Source organism: Mastigoproctus giganteus, chromosome 3 (assembly GCF_048544385.1).
Source record: "Mastigoproctus giganteus isolate SK-2022 chromosome 3, ASM4854438v1, whole genome shotgun sequence".
In the NCBI taxonomy this organism is placed as follows: domain Eukaryota; kingdom Metazoa; phylum Arthropoda; class Arachnida; order Uropygi; family Thelyphonidae; genus Mastigoproctus; species Mastigoproctus giganteus.
In genome coordinates, this window is record NC_143577.1 from 67,775,798 (window position 1) to 67,792,569 (window position 16,772).

Genomic DNA, 16,772 nt, shown 5'->3' on the forward strand with positions numbered 1-16,772 from the left:
AATAGAAGGTGACATGAGTAATTACAGACCTGTTAGATAACTTCCGTTCCGGGAAAATAATGGAGTCATTGGTTAAAGAGATAATGCAGGACCAGCTATACAGGAATGCAATTATACTGCAGTCATAGCATGAATTTGTCAAGGGGTGATCTTGTCTGACCAATCTGATTGGATACAATGATAATTTTGATATCATATACTTGAATTCGAGGAAGACTTTTGTTACTGTTGCACATAAAAGACTGCTGTACAAACTGGAGCAAAGTGACATTAAGGGCAATTTACTGCTAAGGATAATGGTTCAGTGGGAGAAGACTGGGTGGTCATTATCAGGCACAGCTCATTGGGCTAATGTTATTAGTAGAGTACCTCAGGATTCAGTGCTGGGCCATTGTTGTTTTCTAAATTTATTAATGATATTGATGAAGGTATATCAGGCTTAATGTCTAAGTTTGCACATGATAGAAAGGTTGGCAGGATGGTTAATGACAGTAATCTAGGTAAGCTACTGCAACAAGATCCAGAAAAAATTAGGCTGATGAGCTCAGAATTGGCAGTTGAAGTTTAATATCGACAAATGCAAGGCACTGCATATGAGAAGTAATCCTAGATTAATGTACCGTGTTGTTCTATGCTCAATGTAGCAGAAAATGAAAAATTCCTGGGGTAATTGTGCAGATATGAAGTTCTCTGAGCAGTGCATGGGCTGCCAGAGCAGGTCATGGAGTTTTGTCAATGATATACAGGAATTTTGCAAGCAGAGAAAAGGAGATGATTATCCCCTTGTATAAGGCAATGGTGATGTATGCAGTACTCAAGATTGCCTTGTATAAGGCAATCTTGAGTACTGCATACAGGTCTGGAGACCTCATTTTAGGAAGGATGTAGAGTTGCAAGGATGAGTACAGAGAAGGGCAATGTGTATTGTGAAGGGAACAAAAGGGTGGTCTTACCAAGAATGAATTCAGTTCTGAAAATTGCGGCATCTAGAGACTAGGCACCTGCGAGGAATTCATAAACACTGAGGTGTTTATGAATTTGAATGGATTATGCAAGCTCAATACTGATGACATCCTTCCTCTTTTCTGACTACATAAGTGAGATTGAATGTTCCAACAATCAACCACCTGCTGGTTGAAGGCAAATTTCTGTATATCTATCCTTCCTCAGTTTCAAGTTATGAAACTCATGAAGGATGGTTGCAGGATAGATCTGCAGAAGTGTTCCTTCAACTAGCAGGTGGTTGATTGTTAGAACAAATTTCCATATGTTGTTGTTGTTGTGGAGGTGGGTGGTTTGAATAAATTCAAGGAATAAGTAGACAAACTGTTGGAGAGCCATGTTTTTTTTGGTTGATGCTTTATAATCTTGCTTTGCCACTATTAATACTAATTTGCATTCTTAGAAGTTCATTATAATGGATTTTACTGTAATATTTGCTAAATAAACTTTTGGATAATTTACAAATTACCTGAGTAAAAAATTCTATGTGAAACAGTCTAAACTTATTTAGCGTAACCAACTAAATTTTGCAGATAAATTTTTTTTCCCTCCTAATTTACATGAATATACTAACTGAAGGATCTGATTATAAAACTATAAATACTTTTAATTAAAAATAGTATGTTACTCGAGTGCTACCTCCAACTGCATACAGTTAGTCCTTTACACAAATTATATTTAGCTTTTTTTTTTAACTGAACTACAACAGATAGAAAATAATATAAATGAAATGAGAAAAAAAAAAAAAAAAAAAAGGAAAGATTGCGGGATAAAAAACTAAATAACAAATGTCTATCTAATTGCAAAATTCTGAATTCTGTAATAATCTCTAAAGTGTAACAAGTTTGTGAAAAAGGTAAAAAAAAAAAAAAAAACAACCCTACAATCAAACTCTGCATTAATACTTAAAAAGGCTTATTAGAAGCCAGGGTAAGTTCACAAGGAAAATTATTTGTATAAAATGCTGATGGAAGTCGCATATCACAAAAAGAAAACAAATACCTCAGAAGAAATAAAATGGGAAATTTGACCACTGATGGGAATTTTCCATTTTATTTTCATTTTATCCAGTGGTTTAACGTATTTATTTTTTATTCTTTCTTTAAATTATGCAATGCATTTGTGATAAACTTTAAGCCAGGAAAAGACGTACACTGTCTCAACAGGCACTTGGGAGTTTTACACTTCCAAAATTTCATCTGGTCATTCTTCTTTCTTCATTATCTCAATATGTAGGCAGACTTCCAATTTAAATTTTCATTTCTTCAAATGTGGTATTCCTGTTACTGATAAATGGAATCAGCACACAGAAACACTGTCTCTATTAGCTTTTTTTTTTTTTTTTTTTTTTTTTTAAGTTTATTTCTAGTTGTGCTTGGCACCTGCTGAATTTTCTATGTAAAATTCATATTCTCACATGAAACTAAAAGTAAAATGGACCTAGGAACAGAAAAGCACAGCTAGAATCCAGTTCCTTTATATCAGTTTTAGGGAAAGTATTCAGTATTTAATTTGTTATTTATTAAACATAAAAGCTGTTTTTGTTTGTTAATCCTTAAAATTTTATGGTACATTAGTAGCTTTGGCCATAGTGATGATAAATAATTAAAAAAAAAAAAAAAAAAAAAGCAACAGATAATGTATTTTAAAAATTTCTATGTGCAGTTATCTTAGATACTTTTATAAAACTAAACCTACTTTTTAGCATCCTCTTCTAAATATTCTAATTTTTCCTTTATTTCCAACGGGACCATTTCTCTGAGTTGCTCGTGGAAAGAAAGCTTTTCTTTATACAACAATTCTTGATCTTTGAAATTTTCTTTAATTTCGAGGAGTTCTTTTTCCTTTTCTTCAATACATCTGAAATCATATTTTATAATTTTAGGGTAGTTTCCTAGCACTTTTATAATTACCTTTATAATTTTTGATTTATGATAAGTACAGTAACTCATTAAAAAAAAGACAAGGAGCAGGACAGCAAGAAATGATGGTAGGTATGGACATGAAAGAGAAAGATGTGAATGAAGTTAATTTGGTGGCAGGTGGAATGAAATTGTGGGACTGAACTGTTCACCAGATTATAGTAGTAAACAGCAAAGAGAATGCCAAAGAAAATTCTGTAATGCGAAGAGTTTTATAAGAGAGTGAATGTTTAAGGGAAATTGAATGAGCTGGAGAGGAATCAGCTGATGGGAATGCCAAAGTAATACGGGTCTGGCCTAATACTTAAAAATCCAGCTGAATTAGTAACCGAGGAGAATATAATACTGCATGATTTTAGGTGACAGAAATAGGTAATACTAAGCTATTGACAATCCTAAAGAAGGACACTAAGGAATGTGCTGTTACTAAAGTAGAACATCCGAAATCTAGATATCCAAAATCTGGACATTTAAGATTGTGTGTGTGTGTGTGTGTGTGTTTTTGCAAAATAGTCATTTCGCCTTAGTGCTAAAAACATGTTATCCAAACAGCACAACTTGATGATGAATTGGTGAATTCAATTATATTAAAATATAAGTTAAATAATATTTAATTTGAAGCTTCCAAAAATTCAGTTGGTAGCCAGCAGGCTTTCAACTGCCGTTAAGTAAACACAATATCTTCTTGGCGCATGATAGAAAGACTGCTTGTCCACCAAGTCCATAATTTACTAAATTCATTTCTAAAGCCATACAGCTTGCACTATGAGTAAGTTTTGATACTTTATTGGATCAGATTAGCATACAGTAGTACTAAGGTTACCACCTAGGCTACCTGCAATCTTGGATAATGCACACAGATGCAAATTGCACCATCAAGCATATTGCATATCCACAAAAAAATGCAATAAAACAATCAGAATGATGTCCAGCTCTTTAGCCTCAGCTATCTAGAGTACAAAAATTAAATAAGGAAACCTATTAAGATGCCAATATCAGCTTCTGCAACCCCCGAAAATGGGTGGACTTTGTCAACCATTTTTATTTTTATCAGCACGTTGATCCAGCTCTTGTTGTCACTGACATTACTGCTGGCCGCTTAGGGGCTTGTCAATAATGTCACTTTATTTGCCTTAAATAATTATTTGGCTGATCAGGTGAGGTTTCTTGGTAAATTCAAAGTGGACTACAATGAGAGATTTCTCTGTTAGCAACCAAATTTATTGTTCTCTGGCAGATCAAGCCATAATTCACTTTTTATTTCTTTCTTTTTTTAAATTGTATATGAATATTACCATAGGAAATGTATATAAATAAGAGGACTAGTATGAAAGTAATACCGCCTAATTTTTTGTTTTCAAATGTCGTGCTGTAGATCATTTTGTGTGTCACTGAGTGGTCACTAGAGGTCTCTACTTTTTCCATACTGAGTGGTGCTGTGATCGTTGTGACTGCAGTACACAGATAGTACAAAATGGTGGATGTTACAGATATACGTATCAAGCAAAGAGTGGTGACTGAATTTCTTACCAAGGAAGCAGTGACTCTTGTCAAAATTCATATGCATCTCAAAAATGTTTATGGTGACAATACTGTAGATGTTAGTACAGTTAAATGTTGGGTAAGACATTTAAGGGTGGGGAAAGTGACATTACTGACAAGCCCCGAAGCAGCTGACCAGTAACATCAGTGACAGCAGACAACAAGAGCTGGTTTGTTGTTGTTGCTATGGAGGTTTAATAAGCTGCTACGGCTATAATGTGCCTATTCATTTATTATATAAAGAGATGAGAAATTTCCATAAAGTCAGAAAAAAATTCTGAAATACTGGCCTTATCACCAATGAGATTTTCAAGAGTTATTGTTTTACGAAGATTGACCAGTGATAGCAAGGTTGAAGTTCTGTCTTGTTTATAGTAGGGGCAGTCAATGAGAATATGTTTCACAGTCAAGAGTTATAGAACAATGTGGACACTGTGGTGGATCATCTCCAGTGAGCAAATGTAGGTGGGTCAGTTGGGTGTGACCTATTCTTGCCCTTGAAAGGACTACTTCTTCTCGTCTTGATGTACAGACACTGGAGCACCAAATTTTTGGATCCTGTTTGAATTGAAAGAGTTTAATATTAGTCTGAGAGTGTCAGAGGGCTGTCCATTCTGATAGGCATGCAGCATTAATGATCAAAGTATAGTCTGATGCTGGAACACAGATATTGGTTAAATCAAGGGTGAATGAATTTTTCGCAGCTTGATCGGCCAGTTCATTGCCCAAAATACCAGAATGTGCCGGAATCCAACAGAAAGTGACCCGTTGATGGTGTTCTTCAATCTGCAGTAATAATCTAATTTCATTTATAACTGGGCAAACTTTATCTGAGGAATAACACAATGTCCATAAAGTCAGAAAAAATTCTGAAATACTGGCCTTATCAGAATACTTTGATTAAGTTGAGGGAATCAGTATAAAGAACAGTCAAAACAGAGATTTTCTAAGGCTAGTTTAATTACATAATTCTGCTGAGAAAACACTGAATTCAGATGCAAAGAATGCTGAAATAATGGTATTCGGAAACACTGCAGCTGCTCCAATGTTTGAATTAGATTTAGACCAATCTGTATAAATTGAAGAAAAATCAGTATATTGTTGAGTGTGAACTGCATGAAGTTGTTTGTTAGTGGATACTGGTAAAACACTCTTTCCCCATTGGCAGAGTTGAGTTTCACATAGCTACAATAAAAGCTGGATCAACATGTTGATCAAAGAGGACTGCCACATCACAACATGGGAATTGTGCAATGCAGTAGGTATAGAGAAACCTGCTGTGATAACCATCATAAAAGAACTAGGCTAAAACATGGTTTGCACCCTGTGGGTCCTGAAAATGCTGACACATAAGCACAAAGAAGACCGGAAAGTCATCTGTATGGAACTTCTCTAGAGCTACAAGAGTGAAGCAGAGGTTTTTCTTTTATGCATAGTCACAGGTGGTGAAACCTGGGTCCACCATTATGACACAGGAACAAAGAGACAGTCGACGAAGTGGCAACATCAAAATTCACTGCGCAAGGAGTTCAAGTGGACTTCTTGGAGCATGGCACCACAATCAACTCAGATCGATATGTAGAAACATTGAAAAAGTTGAACGCCCACATCTGCCCCTCTCTTAGTCTGGATCTTGCACCTTCTGACTACCCCCTCTCCATGGAACAAATTTTGTGGATGATGACCAGCTCAAGCAGAGAGTTTGCAAAGCCCTCCGGAGCAAGGGTAAGGACTTTTACAGATTGGAATACAGCATCTGACTCAGAGATGGTGGAAATGTATAGAAAATTGTGGTGACTTTGTGGAAAAATAATAGTGTGTTTATTAATGATTGAGGATCAAATGATGAAAAAGGCATGCATAGTTGTAGGAATTAAATTTTATGAGGAAAAAAAAAAAAAAAAAAAAAAAAAAAGGAGGCATTACTTTCGTACTGCTCCTTGTAGTTATGGTTAGTTTGCTGTTATTGTTGTGATATGCACAGTTCCATCATTTATCAAACTGTGACATTCATAATATATCTCTATGTTTTTCTCTCATTTGTTGCTGCTAACAAGGGAAGGTGGTCTTTGGCTCATTCTCAACTTTGGCAACTGCAGTTAGAGTTACTACTCCTTACATTTCAATATAAATCTTTATTGATATTATTTCAATCATTATATTAGTAAAATCTTTACTGCTCTCTAAAGTGAGGGAGGATATCCTCCCCGAGCCACATTGTTTGCATTGTGATGGAAATAAACCCAAAGAACAAAGTTTGCTTGACGGCTCAGTTTCTTCTGGTGTTTATTATGGCTGTGTTCATAAAAAAAAAAAAAAAAAAAAGAAAGAAACTCAGACTCAGTTTACAATCCATTAGAAGAGTTCAGTCACCTCCATAATAGAGAACATCTATAACACTGACATCAAATGAAATATTTAGTTAACTGAACATGCCTTTGTCTAGGAAGTCCTATTTTTCACTTCTGCACTTCAATCAATAAAATATTTGATTTGCAAATATGAGGTGTCTGCGAATTTTACTTTCTGAGAGTTACTTATTTTGTATGTTTGAATCCACATAATATACAAAATACAGTAAAGTCTTGAAAAACACTGAGTTCTAAAAGCAGCAGAGGATATACGGCAATCCAGGATTATAAACTTGCCATAACATGGTGAACTCAAGAACATGCACATCTGTAATTTCACACAGGCCAATCATATATGGTCATGACACTACTGCATTAAGAAATCAATGGCATATATACATGCAAATTGTTTGCATGTATATATGTATAAACTTTCCCATGGTACATATGGATTATGGAGTGTCTCAGTAACAACTCCACAGTGCTGTGGATGATTAAGGTAAAGATACAAAGTCTGTGAATATCCCATATCCTGTAAAGTATCTCAGCAGATTGTTGAATAATGAGGACAATCGATCATTAAATGACAGACCATAAGTTGAGTGGGACAGGTTGTGCATTGAGGAGGATTTTCTCCCAATAGCAGAAAAGGTGTGCAAGGTGTGGGTGTGTCCTAAATTCCAAGTCTTCAAGGACTACCTCCTCTTGTCTGTTTCTTCAGAAGCTAGATGGCCACAGTTTTGGATCTTGCTTTATATGGAAAAGTTTGTTGCTGATAACACTTTTCCAGATCATAGCAGGTTATCGTAGCACTAGTTATCACCAGATCATAGTAGGCTTTGCAAATAATAGGCTTGTAGTCAGTAAAAGCTACTTTAAAATGTTGTGAGAGTGGGACAAGAGGTTCTTTAGTGGCATTCCAGGAAATGTTCATTTCCTGGAATGCTGCAAGTGCCTGGATCCAGCAAAATTCAGTGACTGGAACCATCATGATCTGTCGGTATATTTTATAGGCCTCTGAGTTGAGAATGATGTGAGCTGCATGAAACTACTTGATATTGCAAAGAAGAACAATGATCTTTCTCCAGCGGTGAAAATGGTCAAGAGGCAGTAGCATCATCTTAGGTGGGTTTGGGTACAGTTATGTTCTGGAAAATTTTTCTTGGTTTAATGTTTCGGTTTGAACCAGTTTTTTAAACCCAATAGAGAAAGATCAGTTTTCATGTGACTTGCTGTCACTGAAGGAATCCCACTGAGTTATATATGTACTCCCAACTAGGGTTTGACAGAAGATCCAGATCTCTGCAGCATGGAAAACCTGCAATGATTTCCTATGAAGGTGTGTAATGGAGGATCATATGCTTCAGTATAAAGATGGGAGAAATTCTGAAACCTTCCAGAGCAGGCCTCAGACCACTGTACTAGATAATGTTTAGCCATTGTAAAGTACTTTTGTTGGTAGGATTAGGAGAGCTACAATATAGGCATAAACAGATTAGAGTTCTGTAAAAGTGTGATAGGGTATACCAATCAGCTTCCCCATGACATGGATGAGACTGACTGAAGTATATCCAACTGTTTTGAACAAGTAGTCCAGTGATGATTGACGTGAGCTTGGAAATTCAGCTTTCTGTCTAATATCAGTCTGAGAAATATGATGCTTTTAACAAGTGGGATAGGAAAATTGTTTAATAGTAGTTCAGGTTCAGGGTGGAGAACATGTTGCTTATAAAAGTTAGTGGCAGTGGATTTCTGTTCTGCTAGGTGATACCTATTGTACAAGATCCAGGATTTGATTTTGGTTATGGCAAGTTGGAGCTGTGTTTGATAGAGTGAATACTTTGCAACTGATAGGAAATGGTAATACTGTCCACATAAATGTAAGCTTCAAGGATTTTGTGATATCTAGTGTCATGCTATTAATTTGAATTGCAAATAAAGTTGAAACGAGTATCAATCCTTGTGGGACCCCTTTCTCTCAAATGCGATACTTAGACAATATGTTTTGATAGCAGACCTGAAAAGATCGCGGGTGTACAAAATTCTGAATTATTTCAAGCAGATGGCACCTTAGCCCTAGATGGCAGAGATCTATAAAAATTTCATAATGCTAAGTAGCATCAAATGCCTTTTCGATATCTAAGTTGCCCATGACTGGATGCTGTTTAATGAGAAAGACATTGCAAATATGATATTCAGCTAGATTCTGTGATTCCAAGATCTATGTGAGCCCAACATGAACAATCCTTTCAAAAATTTTACCCACACAGCTCATAAGAGATACCCACCTATAATTTTGAACTAAGAAAGGAGCTTTGACTGGTTTTCATAAGGTGAGAAAGAAAGAAAGAATGTCACCAAGAAAGAGGATAAGTATTTTCATAGAGAAATCTGATTACACAAAGCCAACAGGGGGGACAAGTCACCTTCAAATAAATGTTTCCGTATAATGTAATGAACTACATATGGGCCTGCAGCACTAATTGAAGATCTATTTAATGATCCACTGCATTTTGTTAATAAAGCATTGGCTGTATAGGAGAAAATGATTCTGCTAGTGCATTAGCAATTTTGGAGTAGACAGGTTTCCCCCCCCCCAATTCAGTGAAGTGTGAAGTAAATGGAGAGAGAGAGTGGTCAAAGAAATTCTTCATTTTATGCTTGTATTCTTCTCTGCATGATTACTTTAAATAAATTGGAGAGAGAGAGAGAACAATAGAATTTAAACAGAACCTTAGTTGTTAATCAAAATGCGGCACAAAGATTGCACAGGAGTCGCAAGTCTACGAATACACTTGGCATCCTGGCTAGACAGTGCAGGAAAGGATCTATGGTTGCTAATGTCAAGTGTACAGCATATTGAGTAAACACATTGAGTACAAAAATGTGCACACACTAATTACTGAGTGGAAGCCATTTTTGAAAGAGGCTACGTAGATGTTTTCAAAAAGTCAATGTACATGTTAGGCACAGCCACTTAGTGCACCGATCTCATATTACAGAGGCATTTTGCAATGAGTTGCTTTGGTATTACACTACTCTAGATAAAAAGCATTGCTCCAATAGAAAAGCATAGTTTTAATAAAATAAAAAGCAGAGCTTCATAACTTAAGGCTTCTACTCTAAACTTAATTAGACAGACCATTTTATTAATTAAAAATGATTGTTTTTTGTTAACTTTCTGTTTAAAATTAATAGCTGAGTAATATTATTAGTAGTGCAATTTTTATTTTATAAAGCAGGTGAAATTGTTTCTTACTTGGCCATTGAAATTGTTCAAAATTGAGAGTCGAAGTAGGTAAGAATTCTGCCACCACCGTTCTTTGCATTAGTATAAGAATGAAATAAATGCAATTTAATATTCTTTTCTTTAATATACTTTTATAGGACTATAATTCATACTAGAACTATTTATATCGCCTAAAAAAATATAAATTTATAACTACACGAACATGATTTTATAATGTAACTATATACAGCCAGGCCTCGCATAACGCGAGTTCGATTAATACATTTTTCAGTTACCGCTATTTGAAAAAATTATACTACTTTTCACTTTACACAATGCAAATTTCCAGTTAACGCGATCTTTTTTTTTTTTTTTTTGTGATAGTTAAAAAGGATTTGAATCCCGTGTTAAGCCTACCGCATGTCAGATGGGCAATAAACAAACGTTTGCCTGCTGCCCGCCTCAGTGTGTTCCATCAACCATCGGAAAAAGACATGTTACTTGTTTGTCTCCCGCTAATGAAGTCAATACAGACTTGCATTTAAAAATTATAATTTTTAAATGAGCCATATGAAAATGTTACCGCGAAGGAGATAACAGTAAAAGAACTAGTTTCACAGCGCACCGAGACCAAAAGAAATACCTAACAGTTCCATTTATTAAGTAGTTAGGTCCAAGCAACTTAATAAAAAATGTTGAAACTGTGAACTACGCCGAGTATCACTGTTTCCCTTGAAAATTTAAAATATTCCGCGGCACAGTTTGGGAACCGCTGTTTTATGCAATAAACTTTTAAGTCCATAATTATTTTCATTATCTTTTACATGGTATACAGTTAAAAAGTTATTTAAGAGGTATTTTTAAAATTCTTTATGGACATTTCTGAAGGTCAAGGACCAATTATAATTTTCCCTTTTGATTATTATATTCAATTAATGCGTTTCTGTTTTGCGTGATGCGCTCATGGGATGAATTAATCGCGTTAATTCAGGTCAGTCTGTAACATAATATATAATGCAACTTTATAGTGTAGTGCATACTATTGGTGCATAACCTGGGAATAGGGTTATTATTGCACTTATGGATCTCTTAGTTTAATGTATTATTTTAAATTTAAATTAGAATCAAGCTTCAGATTACAGTAGCAGAGCAAAGAGCTCAAAGTAGCAGAAATGATTTGGCTTGGGGGAAATATGCCAAGAGCAGTTCTATGAAACATGGCTTTCATGACACAGCTTAAAAGGGATGCATTTTTGTGTTTTTGATGCAAAGAATTTGAGGAGATTAAGCACAAATTCAGTGTTCTGATAAGCAAATGAGAGCTCAAAGAACAGGGTTGATGTCCTCAACGGAATTAAAATGAGGGATCAAGTACTTAGCTGCAACGCTCAACACTCATGCATTAGACAATACAGCTATATTCCAAATGGAAGAAGGAGCTGTTCCCACAGAAAGTAGCTATTGCTGGTACCAATACTAGCTCAGGGAAAAGAGAAATATATTGTGCAAAAAGAATATCCAGTTTAGTACAATAGAACCATAGCATGTCTAACAGTGGCAAAAGTTAAAGATGCTGTTGAGCAGTTATCTTTTTAATTAAAAAGATAACATTTTACATGCCATTTGGTAATAATCATGTTAGGAATAGGAGATCTGAGGATTTACTCAATAGGTATAGGTAAATGTTAAGAAAAAAAGTTGTCAGTAAGGATTAAATTTGAAAATGTATAGAATATTTTGCCATAACATGAGCAGGAAAAGTACATGACAAAAGCCTTTTAAATCACTTTGGCCCTGGAAAGACTGGGCAAAGCTCGTGGGATAGAATTTTTCTTGCATGGTTTGCAAGAATATCCACCCATTATTTGATGGGTGCAAGAATATCCATTGATGTCGTGAGGCAGTGTTAGGTGGGTTAGAAAACTGCTATCTTGGGTTTAACAGCAGCAGCAGTAGAAGCCTGGAAAGCAAGGCTCACAAAGTGGCTACTGACATCGGTCAAATGGGTGGAGCATTCTACCTCCTCGTGGTGTGGGCTGGGCAGGCGATGCCTGGCTAAAGTGGTGCATGCTTTTCCTCCCTGACAGGGCTCCTAACCCCACCCGGGTTTTTGATTCTCGGGCCCAAAACTAGAAGAGAAACCAAGTTCTGGGACTGCTTGTCTCAGGCGAATTCAGACCACCCAACTGCTGCTGGGGCTGATAAGCCCTCCAGTTTAGATCCCAGAAAGACTTGGACTTGCCTGTATTGTACTAGGAGTTTTAACATCAAAACTGGAAGAGGGGTGCACATTAAGTGTGCACACCCTATAGAAGCAAATTTATCTGTTGAGATGTCAAGGACCAAGGCCAGATGGAGTGAACAAGTCCTTTTATTAATGCATGCCAAGGCTGATCTTAAAAATACTTCTGTGAACAACATTAATCAGAAGATGCAAGAGTTGTTTCCTCATCATACAATAGAAGCCATAAAGGTAGGAGGAAGTTTGCTACCTATTCTAATATATCATCCTTAGTTTTTAAGGCAAAGGGGAGTCCAAAGCTCAGATTCAAGGTCTAAGTTCTCGGGTTTTATTGCCAATATGAGAGGAAACATGGGAGAGTGTTCCATCTGACATGAAAATGTTGACTCTCCATGATGCAATTTTAGGATCCTTGGCTAAGTTACCAGAAGAAACTTTTAATCATCGGAAGTTGAAGGGAATGCTGGCCAAGGCTTTGGATGGAATGATTTTGAGGAACTGGATCATTTTATCAGCATTAACATCACCGGAACTGAAGTTACTGTAAGGAGACCTCGTGCATGCGAGGATAGACTACCAAGGTTTGAGGATCAACGATGGATGAGGCTGTTGATGCTGCTGTATTTTTTGATATTTGGAGGAAGATTTTTCGTGTTGAAGAGTGGATTCTTCTACATTGGAGACAACACGTGATGGTCTCGAGGATTTGGATCTCCTTGAGACATTGTGTAAACCTATCATTACATCTGAGTTGAGATCAGCTTATCCAAAGTATGCTACAAGTCCTCATCCGGAGGGCTTGTTCTGCCAGTTTTATTGAGGAATATCCTAGTGAGTGTCCTGTTAGATTTGTTTCACATATTTCTGTGGATAGACCGTTTAACATCATCTCTTCTTCGTGCTTTTACAATCTTTATTCCGAAGAAGGACACAGCAAGAGATCCCTCTGAGTTTCGACCAATAACTGTTGCTTCAGTGTTTGTGAGGACATACCACAAAATACCGATTAATAGGATAATGACGAAAATTGTTTTGGATACTAAACAAAAGGAATTTGTACCCAGAAGGAGTAGCTGAAAATATTTCTATTCTACAGTCTATGATATTTCATTCACATAGGAGCTTGGAGCACTTGTATATAGAATCTATTGACATTGTCAAAGCTTTTGACAATGTCTCTTTTTCAACAATCAACAAGGCGCTGCGGGTGAAGAAGTTTCCAGTGACATTTAATGAGTATATGCAACATCTGCATAGTTCCTGTACTACTTGCATGAGGATCTTTGGCAAATGCCAGGAAGTTAAACCACTTTGGGGAGTGACGCAGGGTGATCCATTGTCATCATTGCTCTTTAATCTTGTTTTAGATGTTATTTGTAGACTTGCCCAACTACATCAGGTTTGAGCTCAATGAATGTAAAGTTAACTCCCTGGCATCTGCTGATAACCTAGTCCTAGAAGGTTCTACTTCTACTGGACTGCAGATATTATTAGATCGAAATAGATTCTTTAGATGTAGTCTAGAAATAAATATGAAAAAAATCATGGACTTTCTTTGAATCCATCTGGGAGAGAGAAGAATATGAAGACAGAGAGCTTCAGTTTCTTGATAGGTGATGAATGGTTGCCATTTGGATCTGTGGATACGAAAGCGAGATACCTTGGCGTTTGATTTCACTCCTTTGGGTAAAGCACAAGCTACTATCTCCTTGGATGACCTGCTAGTAAGGCTTTGCAAAGCACCACTAAAGCCCCAGCAAAGGCTGTTTATCCTATGTACCTTTTTAATACCTAAATTTTACCACAAATTGGTACTAGGTAGGATAACAGCTACAATGCTAAATAATGACTTGAACCTCCAGGTGAGATTAGCTGTCAACCACTGGCTGTCTCCCAAAGGATATTGTAATCGCATATTTTTATGCAGATATTGAATTAACATTAATAGAGGCATATGATGCAAGAAAGCAAGCTTATGCAGCATCAGTCAAAAAAAAAAAAAAAAAAAACTTCCATTCCACCGCTCCATTCGTTCGAAATACCTGTCCAGCTGAGCCTTAAATTTATTTAGGCTATCAACTTCCACAACAAGGGATGGAAGTCTGTTCCACCAACAAACTACCCTCTGGCTAAAGGCAAATTTCTGCACATCTATCCTGCATCTGTCTTTGCTCAATTTGAATTTATGCGCTCTCAGGTGATTATTCTGAGCAAGAGAAAGAATCCCATCAGCATTAAGCATGCTCAAACCATTCATGACTTTATATCAAGGCTATAAGATCACCTTGCCGGTGCCTAGTCTCCAGACACTGTAATTTGCAAAACTTAAGCCTTTCTTCGTAAGAGCAATCCTTTGTTCCATTCACTAACCTTGTTGCTCTTCTCTGTACTTGTTCCAGCAGCTGTACATCCTTCTTGAAATGAGGGCTCTAGACCTGTATACAGTACTCAAGGTGTAGCCTGACCATTGCCTTATACAACGGAATAATCACTTATTATCGCTGGTAGAAAAATTCCTGTATATCATTGACAAGACACAATGAGCTACTCTTGCAGCCCGTCTGCACTGCTCAGAGAACTTCATATCTGCCTGCACAATTACCCCCAGGTCCTTTTCATTCTCTACCACTGTCACTGTAGTACCACAGAGTTAATACGTTGGTCTGGGGTTGCTGTTTTCCATATGTAGTACTTTACATTTGTCAATGTTAAACTTCATTTGTCACCTCTCAGCCCATCTTCTCAACCTTTCCAGATCCTGTTGCAGCAGCAGCAGCATAGCGTCAGTAGTGTCCTTAACAACCTTCGTATTGTCTGCAAACTTGGACATTACCTTGATATACCATCATCAATATTATTTATAAATACAGAAAACAATAATGGACCAGTGAACCCTGAGGGACTCCACTAATAACATTAGTACACGACGAGCAGTGTCCATTGATTACCACTCTCTGTCTTCTCCCCCTCAACCACCCCTTTATCCATAGCATCAATTTGCCTCCAATTCCACATTGTTCCCTCCAATTTGTGCAGCAGTCTTCCATGTGCAACAGCATCAAAAGCCTTTCAGAGATCGAAGTATATAATATCAAAGTTATTCCCTGCATCCAGTTCTTTTGTGACAGCATCATAGTATCCAATCAAATTGGTCAGGCAAGACTTCCCCTTAACAAAACCATGCTACATCCGAGTTATAACTGAAGTCTTGTCTAGATGATCCTACAGTGCTTCTTTAACCAGTGGCTCCATTAATTTTCTTGGAACAGAAGTTAAACTTACAGGTCTATAATTACTTGTGTCAACCTTTGATCCTGCTTTGTGAATTGGGGTCTCATTTGCACATCTCCAGTCTATGGGTACCTCCCCTGAGTCCAAGGAAGCTGTCATAATTATGGCTAAGGGTTTCCTTACTTCCTTTGCTGCCTTTCTTGTGTTTATCTTCAACAATTTCTCCACCACTTTAATCTCAGTTATTACAAGATCATCTAGCTTACTGCCAGAGTTGAATACACCTCTGGCACTCCCCTCACTGAATAACTCCTAATGTATGAATGTCGATACAAAATATTCATTTAGTTTGTTAGCTACCTGAGCATGATCATCAACAGTTGAACCATCGATATCAAGTGGACCAATGTGATTCATCCCCTTCCTTCTAGAGTTTACATAAGTAAAGAACTCTTTGCTGTTTTTCTTTGCATCCCGTGCCAAAGTTTTCTCGTAATCTGCCTTCGCCAGCCTAACCTCCTTTGTAACTTGGTTACAGATTAACTTATATCTATCATAGGCTTCTCTGTCACATGTTAATTTATGTGTATCCCATGCATTTTTCTTCTCTGCCATATGTCTCATTAGTTCATCTGACATCCATTTAGGCCTAATCGTTGAACAATATTTCTTACTTGGTATGTAAAGCCTAGTAGCTTCCAAGGTAAGTTCTTTGAATGCTTCCCATTTTGAATTTGTTGTTGGTAACATCATCAGTTGGTCCCACTGTATAGAATTTAAATACTGTCTCAGACCATCGTAGTCGCCTTTACGAAAGCAATAACCCTTACCTTTACCCCTGATGGTAGTTACCTCTTTGAGTAAATCCCACTTCAGCACACTGTGATCACTGCCACCTAGTGGTTCCTTTATCTGCAGATTCTTAATGCGTGAAGAATCACTACTGATAATCAAATTAAGAGTATTACTCCCTCTAGTTGCCTCCTGAACATGCTGATGTAGAAAACAATCATCCAATAAATCCACAAAAGCCTTGTTAGTGTTTGAGTGACCAACCCACAAATTCCAGTCAATATCTGGGAAATTAAAATCCCCCATTATAAGACTCTGATTTACTGGCTGACTCTATTTCCCTGTACAGTTTCTTATTATACTCATCAGAGTCATTAGGCCTATAGCACACTCCTACTCTCAATTTTGATCTCCCAATGCTTATGTCACACCAAACTGACTTGATACTGCACTGTCCAGCG

The 16,772-nt window shown here is 36.8% G+C and overlaps 1 protein-coding gene across 1 annotated transcript in view; it reads right to left on the minus strand.

Moving 5' to 3' along the window:
• The window catches only part of LOC150088061 (uncharacterized), a 309,524-nt gene that overhangs the window by 55,255 nt on the left and 237,497 nt on the right, over window positions 1-16,772 (minus strand). Inside the window, exon 10 of the mRNA XM_090369999.1 lies at window positions 2,701-2,862. Within this exon, the coding sequence (XP_090226125.1) occupies window positions 2,701-2,862 (162 nt within the window). The remainder of the gene's footprint in view (window positions 1-2,700; window positions 2,863-16,772) is intronic.